The 19042-nt window shown below is 45.7% G+C and overlaps 1 protein-coding gene across 1 annotated transcript in view; it reads right to left on the bottom strand.

Moving 5' to 3' along the window:
• Positions 1-7688, bottom strand: part of LOC122542678 (EH domain-containing protein 2-like) — a 56771-nt gene extending 49083 nt beyond the window's left edge. Inside the window, exon 1 of the mRNA XM_087984024.1 lies at positions 7054-7688. Within this exon, the coding sequence (XP_087840150.1) occupies positions 7054-7460 (407 nt within the window). The 5' untranslated portion in view covers positions 7461-7688. The remainder of the gene's footprint in view (positions 1-7053) is intronic.
• Positions 7689-19042: the final 11354 nt, after the last annotated feature.

The raw sequence follows: 19042 nt of genomic DNA, 5'->3' as shown, positions 1-19042 counted from the left end.
GGTGGCAGGGGAAAGTGCCAGGAGGGGAGGGTGGGTCGTAGGTGGGCGTGGACCTGACCAGGTAGTCACGGAGGGAACGGTCTTTGCGGAAGGCGGAAAGGGGTGGGGAGGGAAATATATCCCTGGTGGTGGGGTCTGTTTGGAGGTGGCGGAAATATTGGCAGATGATATGGTTAATTCCTCACAATACACTGTGCACCCTCAGCGATCAATCAACAACAACTTCATTTATATCACACCCATAATATAGTACAGGCGTACACACACACACACACAACACACACACACACACACACACACACACACACAACCTTGGTATCTCTGGTCTCCTTCCTATCGGAAAGATGTTGTGAAACTTGAAAGAGTTCAGAAACAATTTACAAGGATGTTGCCAGGTTTGGAGGATTTGAGCTACAGGGAGAGGCTGAACAGGCTGGGGCTGTTTTCCCTGGAGCGTCGGAGGCTGAGGGGTGACCTTCTAGAGGTTTATAAAATTATGAGGGGCATGGATAGGATAAATAGACAAAGTCTTTTCTCTGGGGTGGGGGAGTCCAGAACTAGAGGGGCATAGGTTTAGGGTGAGAGGGGGCAAGAGACCTAAGGGGCAACTTTTTCACGCAGAGGGTGGTACGTGTGTGGAATGAGCTGCCAGAGGATGTGGTGGAGGGTGATACAATTGCAACATTTTAAAGGCATCTGGATGGGGACATGAATAGGAAGGGTTTGGAGAGATATGGGCCGGGTGCTGGGAAGTTCGCACAGACGGGATGGACATCTCGGAGGAGCAGGAAAAAACGTGAGGGGAATTGCCTCATCACCCTCCCCGTACTCTCCCCTCCCTAAGCCACCCCTCCCCATGCCCCACCCCTCCCTTGCCCTCTGCCCCATGTCCCCTCTCCACGTGCCCCACCCCTCCCCATGTCTGCCCCTTCCCCTAGATCTGTCCTAACTCTGACCCTGAATGACAATAAGACGCTGCCCTCTACCCCACCAATTAGGTTGGATCTTTGTCCAAGTAATTCCCTCTGTAACTATCTCTCTGGTCCAGCATGTTGGCTCAGTGGTTAGCACTGCTGCCTCCCAGTGCCAGGGACCCTGGTTCGACTCCAGCCTCGGGGTGACTGTCTGTGTGGAGTTTGCACAGTCTCCCCGTGTCTGTGTGGGTTTCCTCCCACAGTCCAAAGATGTACGGGTCAAGGTGGATTGGCTGTGGGAAATCGCTCAACGTGTTCGGGAATGTGTAAGTTAGCCATGGGGAACGCAGTGTTGCAAGGATAGTATTACTCTGGATGGGAAGCTCTTTGGAGGGCTGTTGTCCATTCGATGGGCTGAATGGCTTGCTTCCACACTGTAGGGATTCTATGAAAGTCAGGCTCCAATTCCAACTCTTTACCAGAAGCATGTACTTGGCACAGCAAACACTATATCATTCCAGATTCTCGACAAATAAGGTCATCTCTTTCCCTCACAGAGCACAGGAGAATTCCTGGCCCTGTTTCTCTCTTTGCTTTCCCACAAACGCTTTAAGCAAAGTCAACAAATCACTGAAACTTTTAACAAATGCCTGCCGTTTATCTCCAATGAATTTATTCCTGATGTTGGCACTTAATGCCTGTTTTTAATTGCTCTGAAAATGAGTGGATTTTGAGAGGTCCTCACTGGCTGGTTAAGGGCAGAGTAGGTGTGGGACTGGAGTCACGTATAGGCCTAGAGCAGCTCAGGGTAACACAGCTCCTTCCCTTTGTCAGTTTTTTCAACAATTCCCTTGTCATCTTCCCTTGACCCGATGGCAGCTGTGACGTACATCCAGATGATCGAATAAAAATTCAAATTCACAAAGAAATGGCCTCACATTCTCTGGAAACTGAACATTTCATCTTCAAAAGCCAATCAGATGGTGCCCTCGCTACAGCCAAGACCCCCAACCGAACCAGTCAAAAGCACAGCGCTGGAAAAGCACAGCAGGTCAGGCAGCATCCGAGGAGCAGGAGAGTCGACGTTTCAGGCATGAGCCCTTCATCAGGAACCCCAACCCAACCACACCAACAACAACAACAACAACCTGCATCTACAAAGTGCCTTCGGTGCGATAAAACATACCAAGAGCGCCTCACAGGGGAAGCTAACAAACATCGGGCTGCTTCAGGAGTCAGGAGGGTAGACGGTCAAAGTCTTCATCAAAAGGGTAGGTTCTAAGGGCCATCTGAAAGTCAGATGGACAGTTGACAAGTTTACGGAGGGAATTCATGGTGGGTCAGTGGTTAGCACTGCTGCCTCACAGCAGAAACAGGGGACCAGGCAGATCAATAGTTCATCGATCAAAAAAACCAAACCCCGGGCATGAGAGTGACATCCCTTGACATTAGGTCATATTTGACCGAGTGTGGCATCAAGGAGCCCTGGCACACTGGAATCAACGGGTATCAGGGGGCAAACTCTCCACTGGTTGGAGTCATGCCTGGCACACAGGAAGATGGGATTGTTGGAGGTCAGTCATCTCAGCTCCAGGACATCTCTGCAGGAGTTCCTCAGGGGAGTGTCCTGGGGTCAACCACCTTCAGCTTCTTCATCAATGACCTTCCCTCCATCAAAAGGTCAGAAATGGGGATGTTTGCTAATGACTGCACAATGTTCAGATACTGAAGCAGTCCATGTTCAAATGCAGAAAGATCCAGACAATATCCAGGCTTGGGCTGACAAGTGGCAAGTAACATTTGTGCCCCATAAGTGCCAGGCAATGACCATCTCCAAAAAGAGACAATCTAATCATCACCTCTTGACATTCAATGGCATCGCCATCACTGAATCCCCCACTATCAACATCCTGGGGGTTGTCATTGACTAGAAACTCAACTGGACTCACCACATAAACACAGCGGCTACAAGAGCAAGTCAGAGGCTGGGAATCCTGCAGCGAGTAACTCCCCTCCTGACTCCCCAAAGCCTGTCCACCATCTCCAAGGCACAAGTCAGGAGTGTGATGGAATACTCCCCACTTGCCCTGGATGGGGACAGCTCCAACAACACTCAAGAAGCTCAACACCAGCCAGGACAAAGCAGGCCCCCTACTTGATTGGCACCACATCCACAAACACCCACTCCCTCCCCCACCGACGCTCAGTAGCAGCAGTGTGGACCACCTACAAGATGCACTGCAGAAACTCACCAAAAAGCCTCAGGCAGCACCTTCCAAACCCACTTCCATCTAGAAGGACAAGGGCAGCAGAAACATGGGAACACCACCCCCTGCAAGTTCCCCTCCAAGTCCCTCACCATCCCGATTTGGAAATATATCGCCGATCCTTCACTGTCACTGGGTCAGAATCCTGGAATTCCCTCCCTAAGGGCATTGTGGCTCAACCCACAGCACATGGACTGCAGCGGTTCAAGAAGGCAGCTCACCCCCACCTTCTCAAGGGGGCAACTAGGGACGGGCCAATAAACATTCGTCCAAACAGCAGTGCCCACATCCAGTGATTTAATAAAATACTTGGGACCATTGCGCCAATGTTAGCCACATGAACAATACAAGAGCCATAATTATCCTTCCAGCTTTGGTGAGGTCGTATCTGGTGTCCGTTTAAAACCAGTGAGTGGTTCTATTCAGAGTTAGGGAAGGATATTTGATTATCGGGTGAATTGAGGTGGGGACGGTGACAGGTAACATTACAAAGCAGGACATCAGAGAAGGAAGTGAGTGCAGAGACAAGGCACAAAGTTATTATGGACAATCTATTCCAGCATTAAACGTGCTGCAAAGTTGCAACGTCTGGTCAACCAACCACCGGGGTAAAGTGTCAAGGAAATCCAAAAGTTGGGAAATTTCTTTCCTTTGGGAATGGCCATTTCTGTTCTGTTCCCAGAATTGATGCTAGATTTAGGACCAGGTCACACTGAGTGGAGAGAAAGAGAGGGAATTTTGAGCAGATTTGTAGCTCTGGTTGATGATAAGTCTGTAAGTTAGCTCACTGAGCTGGGAGGTTTGTTTTCAGACATTTCGTCACTATTAGGGCGGCACGGTGGCACAGTGGTTAGCACTGCTGCCTCACAGCACCAGAGACCCGGGTTCAATTCCCACCTCGGGTGTCTGTCTGTGTGGAGTTTGCACATTCTCCCCGTGTCTGCGTGGGTTTCCTCTGGGTGCCCTGGTTTCCTCCAACAGTCCAAAAATGTGCTGGTTTGGTGAATCGGCCATGCTAAATTGCCCGTAGTGTTAGGTGAAGGGGTAAATGTAGGGGAATGGGTCTGGGTGGGTTGCTCTTCAGAGGGTCGGTGTGGACTTGTTGGGCCGAAAGCCTGTTTCCACACTGTAGGGAATCGAATCTAATCATGACTAGGTAACATAATCAGTGGGAGTCTCTGGTGAAGTGCTGGTGGTATGTCCCGCCTCTCGATTTATAAGTCTTGGTTTCTGAAGGTGGGTGATGTCATTTCTGGTTCTTTTTTTCCAAGGGAAGGTAGATAGGAACTAAATCGATGTGTTTATGGATGGAGTTCTGGTTAGAATGCCATGTCTCTAAGAATTCTTGTGCGTGTCTTTGTTTCGTCTGTCCTAGGATGTGTGTGTTGTCCCAGTGAAAGTGGTGTCCTTCTTTGTCTGTATGTACAGAAACTAGTGATAGTGGGTTATGTCTTTTGGTGGCCAGTTGGTGTTCACGTATCTTGATGGCCTGATAATTCGTCCAATGTAGTGTTTTTTTTACAGTTCTTGCATGGCATCTTGCAAATGACTTGCTGATAGTATCTAATGGATCCTTTAGGTTCATTATTGCAGTTCAAGTGTCTTGGTAGGTTTGTGGGCTACCATGATGTCAAGGGGACTGAGTAGTCTGCAAGTCATTTCTGATATGTCTTTGATGTAAGTTATTGTGGTTATAGTTTTTGGTTGCATTGTGTCTGCTTGTTTGGGTTTGTTTCTGAGGAATCAGTGGATTGTGTTTATTGGGTCCCCATTTTTCTTGAAAACCTGTATATCTATTTTTCTTCTGCTTTTTGTAGTTCTTGGGTGCTGCAGTGTGATGTAGCTCCTTAAAATAATGTCTTGATGCAGCTCCGTTTGTGAGTTTTGGGATGATTGCTTCTGAAGTTAAGTATTTGGTCCGTGTACGAAAGAGAGGGATGTAATCAGAGAAATGTGTGCTGTCATTTGGAAATTATTAACTGCATTGACAATGATCTCAAAGTCATGGTTTATAGTGACGTGCTGCTCTTCAGTGAATAACTTCCTTTCTCTCCTGCAACACCATCTACATCTAGTTCTGCAGGTATCCATATATTATTTCTACAAAACCTGTAAGTGAATGCCCTGAAAGGGAGGTGTCTGAGCAGCACCAGCGATGGGAGATTCAATAAAGAGGTTCAAAACGATTAGGAGTAACGGTACCAGTAGATGCCTAGGATTGTTTACGGGAGGCAATGGCCTGGTGGTATTATCGCTGGACTCTTAATCCAGAGACCCAGGTAATGCTTGAGGAATCTGAGTTCAAATCCTGCCACGGCAGATGGTGAAGTTTGAATTCAATAAAAATCTGGAATTAAGTGTCTGATGATGCCAGCTGTTGAAGGAAAACTCTATCTGGGTCACTAGTCCTGGAATGAAATCAGCTAGTCTGGCCTACATGTGACTCCAGCCCCACAGCCGTGTGGTTGACTCTTAACTGCCCTCTGGGCAATTGGGGGAGGGCAATAAATGCTGGGCCCAGTCAGATACTCTGACATTCTCCAAATGAAGAGAAAAGGAATCAGTAGTCAGGGCCACTATCAGACACAGTGGAATGGCCTTGAGGGGGCCGAATGGCCTACTCCACCTCAGTGACAGAAGTTTCCTTTGGTGAGAGGGTTGGGAACCAGAGGGGACATGTTTAAGGAAACTGACAGAAGTAGAGGGTGGGAGGATTGGGAATGAGTACATGTAGAGGTGTTTTAAGCCTGAGTTGTTGTGGTTTGGAATGTGGAAGCAGATTCAATCATCACTTACTTTCAGAAAAGGGAAAGGCAGCCAGGATTACAGCAAAACCTTAACGGGATGGGGCTGGCCGGGGAAACGGTCAGATTAAAATTCTGATCTGGTGAGCTGGTCTCTGTGAGGAATTCTCTCCAGCCGGAGGAGAGGGAATTATCAGGCACGGGGCTCTGTAACTGGAACATGGCGATTTCATTTCGTAAAGTAGTTCCACCAGGAGGGCCATTGTCCGAGTGCATGATGAGGCTCAGAGTTGGGGTTTCTTGACTTTGTGGAGGAACCACTGTGTGGGCTAAAAGGAGTCGCTCTCTAAAGCCCTGCAGCCATCGGGAATACCGACCCTGCTCAATATTCACCCACCCCACCCCACACCCACCCCTCCCCCTCCAGCACCCTCACCTTCAAGAGGGACTGAAGCTAACAGCCAAAGAATGAGAAGGAACCTTGTTGAATCATACAAGCTCCTCAGGAGATCTGACAGGGGAGACAATGCAAGGTCATTCCCTTGTTGTGGGGGGGTTGATGACCAGAGGGGAAGTAGCATCACCTCAGAGGGACCAGTCGCCCAGTGAAGACAGAGATGACGAGGAATTTCTTCTCCCAGAGGGGAGTGGAATTTCTTTTTCACCACAGAGCGCTCTGGAGGCTGGGCCATTCGGTCTATTCAAGGCTGAGAGAGACAGGTTTCTAACCAGGAAGGGGATGGAGGGTTAGAGGCTAAAGGCAGGAAAGCTGAGAGGGTTCCAATCAGCCAGGACTGGGGGAGGGGGGGAGCAGACCCCCTGGGCCGAATGGCCTACTCTACTCTTCCATCTCAGGGTTTTAACCAAGATTGGCCAATCCGGGTACAAAGCAAATTCAGACAGCCCTGTGGCGTGGACTCCAATCACACAGCCCAGGAGACGGCCACTCGGCCCATTATATGAATGCTGGCTCTCACTTGGAAGTGCGTCCCGAATACAGTCCCTGCTCTTTTTCCACGATGTGCACTTTGTTTGTTTTCCCCGCAAAGTGTTAATTTAATTCCCTTTTTCAGGTGAAAATTTTGAAAGATAACTTCGAGGAGGTTAGTGGGGAGGGTTTTTATTTACCTGTTGAGAAAGGAATTTCCAAAAGGGGTCAGTTTGCGGAAAGGCTTGTTGGCGTCCACCATTAAGGCGTTCCCAGGGATCACACTCTCTGTCTCTCCATGCATCACAGCAATGAAGGAGTCAGTGGTGGGTTCGGGTCCCACTCTACTCCCAGGGAAATCCTCCTCCAGTAAGTATTGGATGAAAGTGGTCTTCCCGGTGGAATACTGTCCCACCACCAGGATCATGGGCTTATTGTCGAAATCTGCATCTTCCAGGGAGGGGGTGTGGAAATCGTGAAACTTGTAGAAGTTCTCCAGAGGCAGAAGCTTCGTTTTGTACAATTCCTTCAGCCCCTCAGTCACTGTGTGAGCTTTCTCAATCACCTCCTCCTTCTTCTTCTCGTGTTTCTTCATCCAACTGAACATTTTTAACACAGGAATACAAGGTATTTGCTAGTGTTAGGGCTGAATAAAAAGTGGCACTCACAGAGAAATGCAGACAAAATAAATCTCCGTCCTTTCCTCCCTCCCTGCTTTAAAAGTTTTCCACTTCAAAACAAGTCTCAGAAGTTTTGCACAACAATAATTTCAGGGGGAGGAATTCCTGGGAGTAGTTCTGAGTGAGACTGCCGTTAGTTAACTCAGGCACAGCCTCCAAACTTGCGCAGAAAACACTCCTTTAATTATTATAAAACCTCCTCCCAATCCCCACATCAAATATCCCTGAACTAATAAATACTCTCAAAGAACGAACTCAAGCGACTAGTTTTGGAGCTACCCGGCGCCATCTGGCGTTCGATATTATTACTCCAGACCAAAGGGTATTAAACCAACTCAGGGACAGACCAATCGGCCAGTTGTACCTTTGCTAGCTCTTCAGCAGAGCTACAATTCATTGGTCAGACCCAATTTGCAGTCACGATGTGGAGTTGCTGGTGTTGGACTGGGGTGGACAAGGTCAGAAATCACACAACATCAGGTTATAGTCAACAGATTAAGCTTGTGATTTCAAACAAACCTGTTGGCCTGTAACCTAGTGTCTTGTGGCTTCTGACCGATCTGGAGTGTGGTGCTAAATGAAAACCGAAAGAACTGAGTGTGCTGGAAATCAGAAGCAAAACCAGAGATTGCTGGAAAAGCTCAGCAGGTCTAGCAGCATCTGTGGAGAGAAATCAGAGTTAATGTTTCAGGTCCGGTTCTGATGAACTGGACCTGGAAGGTTAATTCTGATTCCTCGCCACAGCCGCTGCCAGAACTGCTGAGCTTTTCCAGCAATTTCTATTTTTGATTTGGAGTGGGTTGATCAGTTCTGAGCACCTTGTTTAACGAAGGATATTAAAGACCTCGAGAGAGCTGAGGTGGTACAGTGGTTAGTACTGCTACCTCACAGCTTCAAGGTTCCCAGGTTCGATTCCACCCTCAGGTGACTGTCTATATGAAGTTTACATGCTCTCCTAGTGTCTATGTAGGTTTCCTCCCACAGTCCAAAGATGTGCAGGTTAGGATGGATTGGCGAAGGGAAATTGCCCATAGTGTCCAGGGGTGTATGTCCACTAGCTTTGGAAAATGCAGGGATAGGGTGTGGGTGTAAGGTCTGGATGGGATGCTGTTTGGAGGGTTTGTGTGGACTTGATGGGCTGAATGGCCTGTTTCCACGCTGCAGGGATTCTATGAATTAGAGATGATGGAAATTGCTGTAAAAACTCAGCAAGTCTGTCAGCATCTGTGGACAGAAAGCAGAGTTAACATTTTGGGTCCAATGACTCTTCCTTAGAACTATGAGAAAATTGGATTACCCTCCTGTATCGGAGTCAGAGGGCATGGGGGAAACGCTGAATGAATACTTTTCGTAAGTTTTCACACTAGAAAAAGACAATGTTGTTGAGGAGAATACTAAGATACCGGTGGGATTGAGGTTCACAAGGATGAGGTGTTAGCAATTCTGGAAAATGTAAAAATAGAAAAGTCTCCTGGGCCAGACGGGATTTATCCGAGAATTCTCTGGGAAGCCAGGGAGGAGATTGCCGAGTCCTTTGTTTTGATCTTTATGTCGTCATTGTCTACAGGAATAGGGCCGGAAGACTGGAGGATAGCAAATGTTGTCCCCTTGTTCAAGAAGGGGAGTAGAGATAACCCTGGGAATTATAGACCAGTGAGCCTTACTTTGGTTGGTAAAGGTTATAAGAGATAAGATTTATAATCATCTAGAAAGGAATAACTTGATTAGAGATAGTCAACACGGTTTTGTGAAGGGTAGGTTGTGCCTCACAAACCTTATTGAGTTCTTTGAGAAGGTGACCAAACAGGGGGATGAGGGTAAAGCAGTTGATGTGGTGTATATGGATTTCAATAAGGTTCCCTACAGTAGGCTATTGTACAAAAGACAAAGGCATGGGATTGAAGGTTTAGAAGTTTGGATCAGAAATTGGCTAGCTGAAAGGAGACATAGGGTAGTGGTTGACGGGAAAGTTCATCCTAAAGTTCAGTTACTAGTGATGTGTCGCAAGGATCTGTTTTGGGGCCACTGCTGTTTGTCATTTTTATAAATGACCTGGACGAGAGTGTGGAAGAATGGGTTAGTAAATTTGTGGATGACACAAAGGTTAGTTGAGTTGTGGATAGTGATAAAGGATGTTGCAGGTTGCTGAGGGACATAGATAAGCTGCAGATTTGGGCTGAGAGGTGGAAAATGGAATTTAATGTGGAAAAGTGTGAGGTGATTCACTTTGGAAGGAGTAACAGGAATAAAGAGTACTGGGCCAATGGTAAGATTCTTGGTAATGTAGATGAGCAAAGAGATCCTAATATCCATGTGCATAGATCCCTGAAAGTTGCCACCCAGGTTGATAGGGTTGTTAAGAGGCAGACGGTGTGTTAGCTTTTATTGGTAGTGGGATTGGGTTTCGGAGCCATGAAGTCATGCTGCAGCTGTACAAAACTCTGGTGCGGCTGCACTTGGAGTATTGCATACAGTTCTGGTCACCGCATTATAGGAAGGATATGGAAGCTTTGGAAAGGGTTTCATAGGAGATTTACTAGGATGTTGCCTGGTATGGAGGGGAGGTCTTATGAGGAAAGGCTGAGGGACTTGAGGCTGTTTTTGTTACAGAGAAGAAGGTTGAGAGGTGACTTAATTGAGACATACTAGATAATCAGAGGGTTAGACAGGGTGGACAGTGAGAGCCTTTTTCCTTGGATGGTGAAGGCCAGCACAAGTGGACATAACTTTAAATTGAGGGGTGATAGATATAGGACAGATGTCAGAGGTAGTTTCTTTACTGAGAGGGTAGTAGGGATGTGGAACACCCTGCCTGAAACAGTAATAGACTCACCAACTTTAAAGGTATTTAAATGGTCACTGGATAAACATATGGAGGAGGATGGAACAGTGTAGGTTAGATGGGCTTCAGATTGGTTCCACAGGTCAGAGCAACATCGAGGGCTGAAGGGCCTGTACTGTGCTGTGATATTCTATGTTCCTTGAAGCAGAGAGGATTAAGAGATGACCTCACTGAGGTGTTCAAAATGATGAACAATTTTGACCTGGTAAAGGAGGATATTCTGTTTCCACTAGTTGGTGTGTCAGTAAGTAGGGAGTCACAGTCTCGGGATTGTCAGCAAGAGGTGCCCCGATGAGATGAGGAGAAACTTCTTTACTCAGACAGTTGTTAGGATTCCACGGGAGGTTTCAAAGTGAGCTGGACCTATAGAGTCATACAACACGGACACTGACCCTTTGGTCCAACGTGTCCATGCTGACCAAGGATTTACCAGGATGTTGCTGGGAATGGAGGGTTTGTGTTATAAGGAGAGGCAGGATAGGCTGGGACCTTCTTCACTGGAGCATAGGAGGGTGAGGGGTGACCTTACAAAGGTCTATAACATCATGAGGGGCATCGACAAAGTGAATAGTAAGGCTCTTCTCCCCAGGGTGGGGGCAGCCCAAACTTGAGAGCACGGGGCAGTGGGACTAGTTTGGGGATTGATACAGGGCTATGGGGAGAGCACGGGGCAGTGGGATTAGTTTGGGGATTGATATAGGGCTATGGGGAGAGCACGGGGCAGTGGGATTAGTTTGGGGATTGATATAGGGCTATGGGGAGAGCACGGGGCAGTGGGATTAGTTTGGGGATTGATATAGGGCTATGGGGAGAGCACGGGGCAGTGGGACTAGTTTGGGGATTGATACAGGGCTATGGGGAGAGCACGGGGCAGTGGGATTAGTTTGGGGATTGATATAGGGCTATGGGGAGAGCACGGGGCAGTGGGACTAGTTTGGGGATTGATACAGGGCTATGGGGAGAGCACGGGGCAGTGGGACTAGTTTGGGGATTGATACAGGGCTATGGGGAGAGCACGGGGCAGTGGGATTAGTTTGGGGATTGATATAGGGCTATGGGGAGAGCACGGGGCAGTGGGATTAGTTTGGGGATTGATATAGGGCTATGGGGAGAGCATGGAGCAGTGGGATTAGTTTGGGGATTGATATAGGGCTATGGGGACAGCACAGGGCAGTGGGATTAGTGTGGGGATTGATACAGGGCTATGGGAAGAACACGGGGCAGTGGGATTAGTTTGGGGATTGATACAGGGCTATGGGGAGAGCATGGAGCAGTGGGATTAGTTTGGGGTTTGATACAGGGCTATGGGGACAGCACGGGGCAGTGCGATTAGTTTGGGGATTGATATAGGGCTATGGGGACAGCACGGGGCAGTGGGATTAGTGTGGGGATTGATACAGGGCTATGGGAAGAACACGGGGCAGTGGGACTAGTGTGGGGATTGATACAGGGCTATGGGGAGAGCATGGAGCAGTGGGATTAGTGTGGGGATTGATATAGGGATATGGGGAGAACACGGGGCAGTGGGATTAGTTTGGGGATTGATAGGGCTGGAGAATGAGACCAGCTCGGAGCTCTTTCAGGAGCTGCTAGATATGATGGGCTGAATGGCCTCTTTGTATGCTGTAAAGACCTACTAATCTGAGAGTCTATTTAACATGCTCCACACTCTCTCACCCCTGGGCTACTGCCATCTAAATCTCTCATTTTTCAAATTTTCTTCACCCATTTCTCATCAAAAATTCCTAATGCAATTTTCATCTATCTACGTTCCAGATCATCATAACTCACTGATTATTAAGTTATCAAATTTAATGAAATGAAGAAAAGGCCACAATTATATTTTCTTTACAATTTTCTTTTTAAAATATCAACAACAGCATAAACCCCAGGGAACATAACATTAAACCGCTGTACCCTAACATTATAACATACCACAGACACTCTCCATATGAAGAGTTGGAGATATAAAGTCTCATTGAAGTTTTTTTAAACTGTAAAGGATTTGTGTAGAGTGATGGGGAAGTTTATCAACTGAAAAGTGTCATTGAGTGAATGGAACTGTTTCAGAAACATCTTCAGGCAGATGACTGCTGGGACTGTTTAACCACTAACAAAGACGGAGTGAGAGGATGCTATTTAAAAGGTAAAAAAAATGGCATTAAATAGTGGAGCAGTTTGAAGACTCAAGCTAGATATTTTTGAACCAAACTTTTCAGAGATGTTATGACACACCTCTGGAGCAGGTGAGATTTGAACCAAGGACTATTAGTCAAGTGACAGGGACACTACCATTGCATCACTAGAGCATGTTGGGAGACAATGGGTTTAGTCTGGGATCTATAGTGGGCTATGGCGAGAGAGCAGGACTGTGGGACTGGCTGGGGATTGGTTTGGGATATGGGGAGGGATTAGTTTGGTACTGATACAGGCTATGAGGAGAGACCGATAGTGGGATTAGTTTGGAGATTGATACAGGGCAATGTGGGGAGAATGGGGCAGTGTGATTAGTTTGGGGATTGATATAGGGCTATAGGGAGATCACAGGGCAGTGGGATTAGTATGGGATTGATAAAGAGCTGTGGAGAGCATGGGGCAGTGGGATTGTGTGGGATTGATATAGGGCTATAGGGAGATCATAGGGCAACGGGATTAATTTGGGATTTAAATTAGAGCTAAGGGGGAGGGAGGTGTGGACAGTGAGATTAGTGTGGGACTGAGAGGAGTCTCATGGGAAATTTTCTTTTGAGTGCATATTCATGTCCAATTCCAGAAAACAAAGCACAAATATCTAGACTAAGTTCAGTCCAGTCCAGAGGAAATGTTGTGTTATTGGAAAGTGCTGCCTTTGCAATGAGACGTAACACTCAGCTCTCTCAGGTCAGTGTGGTAGACGTAGGGAGCTGTGCCGCACGAACTGTTGAGTATTTATCCTTCCTCTCCATCACCTTAGCAGATGATGTGACCATCACTGCACGGTGTGGGATCTTGCTGTGCTGCTGTTGGTCACACTTCTGTCATCACAGCAGTGACTATGCTCTAAAAGGTGCTTCACTGGGTGTGAAATCCGTGGGGATGTGCAGAGGCTGTCAAAGATGTACTGGGTAACCGGCTTGTGAAGTGGTTGTACGTTGTAGGTTCCCACAAGATCTCACAAACACTAAAAAAAGTCATGAAACAAGCACACAATATAGTGCAACAGGTTTAATTGGAAGCACACCAGCTTTCGGAGTATCACACACTTCCAATTAAACCTGTTGGACTATAACCTGATGTTGTGTGATTTTTAACTTTGTACACCCCAGTCCAACACAGGCATCTCCAAATCATGAAACAAGCAGACTGCTTCCACAAGGCATTAGAAATTGATAATCCCAAACTACACAGGACGACACCCCCGACCCTCTTATGTGACCTTGATTTTATGGAATGCCATTGACGTAGTGAGTTGAAAGTAGGAATCCTGCTTCTCCTACATTTCCCTGGAAATCTTCAACTTCTTCCAAATTTTACCCAATTTCCTTTTTTAAAAAAATTACGATAGTGATCCTGTGTTGATAACGATCAAATATTCTAATAGTGACATTATTTAAATAATGTTAAAAATAACAGGGAGATGGCACAGACTGCGCTAGACTCTCTGTCCCTCTCGCTCTAGGTGGACATGATGTGGAGGAGCTGGTGTTGAATGGGGGTGGACAAAGTTAAAAATCACACAACACCAGGTTATAATCCAACAGGTTTATTTAGAAGCACTAGCTTTTGGAGCGCTGCTCCTTCATCAGGTGGTTGTGGAGTATAAGATCGTAGGACACAGAACGTATAGCAAAAGATTACACAGTGTCATGCAAATGAAATGGTATATTGAAGAAACCTGGATTGTTGTTAAGTCTTTCATCTTTTGGAATGGTTTTGGTTCATTAATATGTAAATCCCAGAACTTCCTTTAAGTCACATTTTTGAGATAACTTAAGGTTTTATAACAAAAGATGACATCTCAGCTCAGACAATGCATTAAAGATGTGAGGTTAGAGTCTGTCTGTATCCCAATCTTGAGTCAGAGTGAGAGTGAGCAAGAGAGTGAGAGTGAGCGAGAGAGCGAGACTAATGCAGTGGGGTGACCTGTAGTGTGACATGAACCCAAGGTCCCAGTTGAGGCCATCCCCATGTGTACTGAACTTGGCTATCAGCCTCTGCTCGGCCACTTTGTGTGGTTGCCTATCCCAAAGACCGCCCTAGGGGATGGTCACCCGAAGATCCGAGGTCAAATGTCCCAGACTGCTGAAGAATTCCCCGACTGGGAGGGAACGTCTCTGTCTGGTGGTTGTTGCGCTGTGTCCTGAGGCGAGACCAAGCAGGCACTAGAACAATGGATGAATGGACACCGCGCAACAATCACCAGGCAGGGATGTTCCCTCCCAGCTGGGGAATACTTCAGTCGTCAGGGACCTTCAGGTGACCATCCACCAAGGTGGACTTTGGGTCAGGCAAGAACACAAAGTAGCCGAGTAGAGGCTGATAGCCAAGTTCGGTGCCTGTGAGGATGGCCTCAACTGGGACTTTGGGTTCATGTCACACTACAGGGGACCCATTACACTATACACATTCTCTCTCACTCACACACACACGCTCACACACACTCAAGCAAACCCTGTCTCATGTATGTGTATACACACACCCCCACTAACACCCACGCTCGCACCCTCTCACAGGCTTATACTCCATCACACTGACTCTCACACTTTACCAAGCTTCCACACACGCAAACACACACACTCTGAGTGCACTCACGCTCACATACTCACATGCACACACTCACTCTAACTCTCCTTCACGCGCACACATCTATGGGGTGAATTTGTATTTGCTGAATTACATTTGCAGTTACATTCTATTTTGCTCAAAAAATGCACAACTTGCAGGCACTCAATCCATGTGATATTTTGTAAATTCCACTTTGGAAATAGAACCAGTCTGGCCCAAGATTGGGATACAGACAGACTGTAACCTCGCACCTTAAATGCATTGTCTGAGCTGGGATGTCACCTTTTTTTGTATAAAACCTTAACTTAGCTTGAGAATGTGACTTAAAAGAAGTTCTGGGATTTACATGTTGATGAACCGAAACCATTCTAAAAGAGGAAAGACTTAACAACAATCCAGGTTTGTCCAATATGTCATTTCAGTTGTATCACACTGTAGTCATTTGCTATAAATTCTGTGTCTTATGGTCCTGCTTCACAACCACCTGATGAAGGAGCAGCGCTCCAAAAGCTAGTATTTCCAAATAAATCTGTTGGGCTATAACCTGGTGTTGTGTGATTTTTTAACTATGTCTAGATGGAAGCAGTGGCCTATTATCGCTGGACTGTTAAACCAGAGACCTAGGTAAATGGTGTTTCAATCCCACCATGACTAATGGTAGAATTTGAATTCAATAAATATCTGGAATTAAGAGTCTAATGATGACCATGAAACCATTGTCAATTGTCAGGAAAACCCCATCTGGTTCACTAATGTCGTTTGGAGGAGGAAACCACCATCCTTACCTGGTCTGCCCTACATGTGACTCCAGACCAACAGTTGACTCTTAACTGCCCTCTAGACAATTAGGGATGGGCACAAAAATCTGGCCCTCCCAGCGACACCCTCATCCCGTGAATGAAGTAAAGAAAAATTGCTGAAAACAAAGGGAGCGGATATGGAGATTAAATAGATTTTGGACAGAATTATTTGTTGTTACACAGAGGGATTGTAACATACTGTCAAAATAACAGATTCAGTGACTGAAGTAGGGATCACATCAGGCTGTAGCTGGTCACAGTGAAGAGAATAATAGGAAAGCAGGTAGACGGAGTTAACGCCAACTCTGCATCAGGGGCAAACAAAATAAATGAAATTTCTTCGGTATGTTTTAACTTTCTTTACCCTGGTATTCAAAGGCATCATCAGCAAACAACAATTTTATGATTGGATTTAAACTTGCCCATTTCACTCTGCAACCTGACCCTCAAAGTAGTTTTCTGCCAAAATTATTAAGGAAAGCTAAAATAGATGCTTGGCCTGTTTGTGAGAACTCAGAGGAATTTTCTGCTTTATAACAACAGACATATCAATATTCCATTTCTACAAATTCCAGCTGTGCTTAATATGCCACATTAATGCCACCTCATTCAACCATGTTTTATAGTTCTTAAGTAAATCGGAGCCTAGTTGGTATTTACTGTTCCTGCTTTGAGATCTGAACCAAGTCCAAATTAACTGACTGCCTTTCATGTTAAACAGTTGATACACAGTGACATACATTTCCCAGATCAAGGCTTATGGTAAGTTGGATGATATATTACTGAAAGAAAAATATTGAAAAAAGAACTTGCATTTTTCTAGCACCCGTTAGTGCATTGTACAGTCAGTGAAGCACTAATGGAACAGAGTCACTTTTGGATCATGTTGAGGTTTTTGAATCCTTCTATGCCCACATATATATATATCCATTTGCTTGACCAATCTGAGACCCTGAGTCTTGAATTTCTGGCTCTTGCACCCTTGCTGCTCCTATTACTGTGCTGTGGCAACCGTGTCTGCAGCCATCTGGGACCCTAAGGTTTCAGATTCCCTCCCTACACCTCAGATTCTTTCCCCTCCTTTAAGATGCTCCTTAAAGTCTACCTCTTGGTCACCTGTCTCAGTATTTTCTCATGCGGCTTGGTGTTAACTTTGCTCATTAGCTCATTTGCTTCAATAGCCAGAGACTTTTCCCCAGGGCAGAATTGACTGGTATGAGAAGTCATAGTTTGAAGATATTAGGAGGAAGGTATAAAAGGAGACGTCAGAGGTAGGTTCTTTACGCAGAGAGTTGTGAATGCATGGAATGTGTTGCCAGCGGTGGTGGTGGAAGCGAAGTCATTGGGGACATTTAAGCGACTGCTGGACATGCACATGGATAGCAGTGAGTTGAGGGGTACGTAGGTTAAGTTACTATATTTTACATTAGGATTAAGTCTCTGCACAACATCGTGGGCCTAAGGGCCTGTTCTGTGCTGTACTTTTCTATTCTATTCTGTCTATTCTATTTATACTCCTTCACCTATGCTTGAGTAGCTATATAAATGCAGGCCATTGTTACAGGATAACACGAGAGAGTGGAGATGGTGCAAACACTGTAATAGGTACCTGTCACACGGGAAATGATTCCATTACCGCAAGCTAATCTCCTGCCTTTTCCCCATGTCCCTGCACATCATCTCTATACAAATAACCATCCAATGCCCCTCTTGAACGTCTCAATTGAACTTGCTCCGATCACATTTCCAGGCAGTACATTCCACATCTAACCACGAATCAAGGGTGAAAAGGTTTTGTTTTCTCTCTAATCACCTTTGCTTCGTTTACACATTACTTGAAATGTATGCTACTTGTTTCTTTCTATTTAATCTTTCTAGTCCAATCAGTATTTTGAGAAAACCTTAAGTACATCTCCTCCCAGCCTTCTTCCCTCCAATTCAGTCCCAATTTCTTCAATCACTGGAATTACTCATTCCTGGAAACATTCTTTTAAGTTGCTTCTGCTCTCTCCAATGCATTCATGTTTCCTATAATGAGGAACTCACATGTGAGCACAATACATTATGAGGTTTAATAAGTGTCAAGTTCAACATCACCTCCTTACTTATACTTCATGCCGTATTAATAAAGCTAATGATGCTGTATGCTTTATTAACTGCTCTCTCCACCGGTCCTGCCACCTTCAATGAATCGTGCACATAGATCTCCAGGTCCCTCTGTTCTTACACCCCCTTTAGAATTGTACTCTTTATTTTATATTGTCTCTCAAAGCATATCACCTCACGCTTCTGATTTTGAACCTCATCTTCCACCTATCCGCCGTCTTCACCAACTTATCAAAGTCCTTTTGGAGTTCCACACTGTCCTCCTATGCTTTATAATGCCTTCAAATGTCGTGTCATCTGCAAACTTTGAAATTGTCTCTTCACACAAAGACCCAAATAATTAATATACATCAGGAAAAGCAAGGGTCTGAGTACTGACCCCTGGGAAACTACACTACAATCCTTCCACCAGTCTGAAAAGGACAGGGCTTGTGAAATAACTAATGGAATCTTATAAATAAATTGCTATGTAAACATCAAGTGTTTTGGGAGACCAAGTTAACTAACAATGTGTTAATGTGGTAAATTACCTGTCTCCACATCTTGAGTTTTGAAATAAAAACTGAAAAGTCAAACATAACAAAGATCTTGGCTGTAGTAATGGAAAGGTTTGCTAAGGATAGGTACTGTTGATGTATGCGAGGGAAAGTGGAAATACATGTAATATAAGGTCACTGGCTACAAGGAGTCAAAATTGTTTGAAATAGAGTACATGATGCCACCTAGACCGGCATATAGAGGATGTAATCTCAATGTGTGCTATTGATGTCAAACATTGAATGTAATAAAGACTGAACAGTAACAGGTCACCAAAGAAACATCGATTGCTAAAGTGGGCAGGCACACAGCAAATGACATTTAAGAGAGAGCAGTCTGAAGTGATTAATTATGGTGAGAAATGGCTGGTACAAATACAACATGTAAAAGGCATCTGGTTGGATATATGAATAGGAAGGGTTTAGAGGGATATGGGCCAAGTGCTGGCAAATGGGACTAG

Source organism: Chiloscyllium plagiosum, unplaced genomic scaffold, assembly GCF_037043375.1.
Source record: "Chiloscyllium plagiosum isolate Xiang-an unplaced genomic scaffold, Cpla_swu_hap1 HiC_scaffold_47, whole genome shotgun sequence".
Lineage (NCBI taxonomy): Eukaryota > Metazoa > Chordata > Chondrichthyes > Orectolobiformes > Hemiscylliidae > Chiloscyllium > Chiloscyllium plagiosum.
This window is presented reverse-complemented; position numbering and strand designations above follow the sequence as displayed.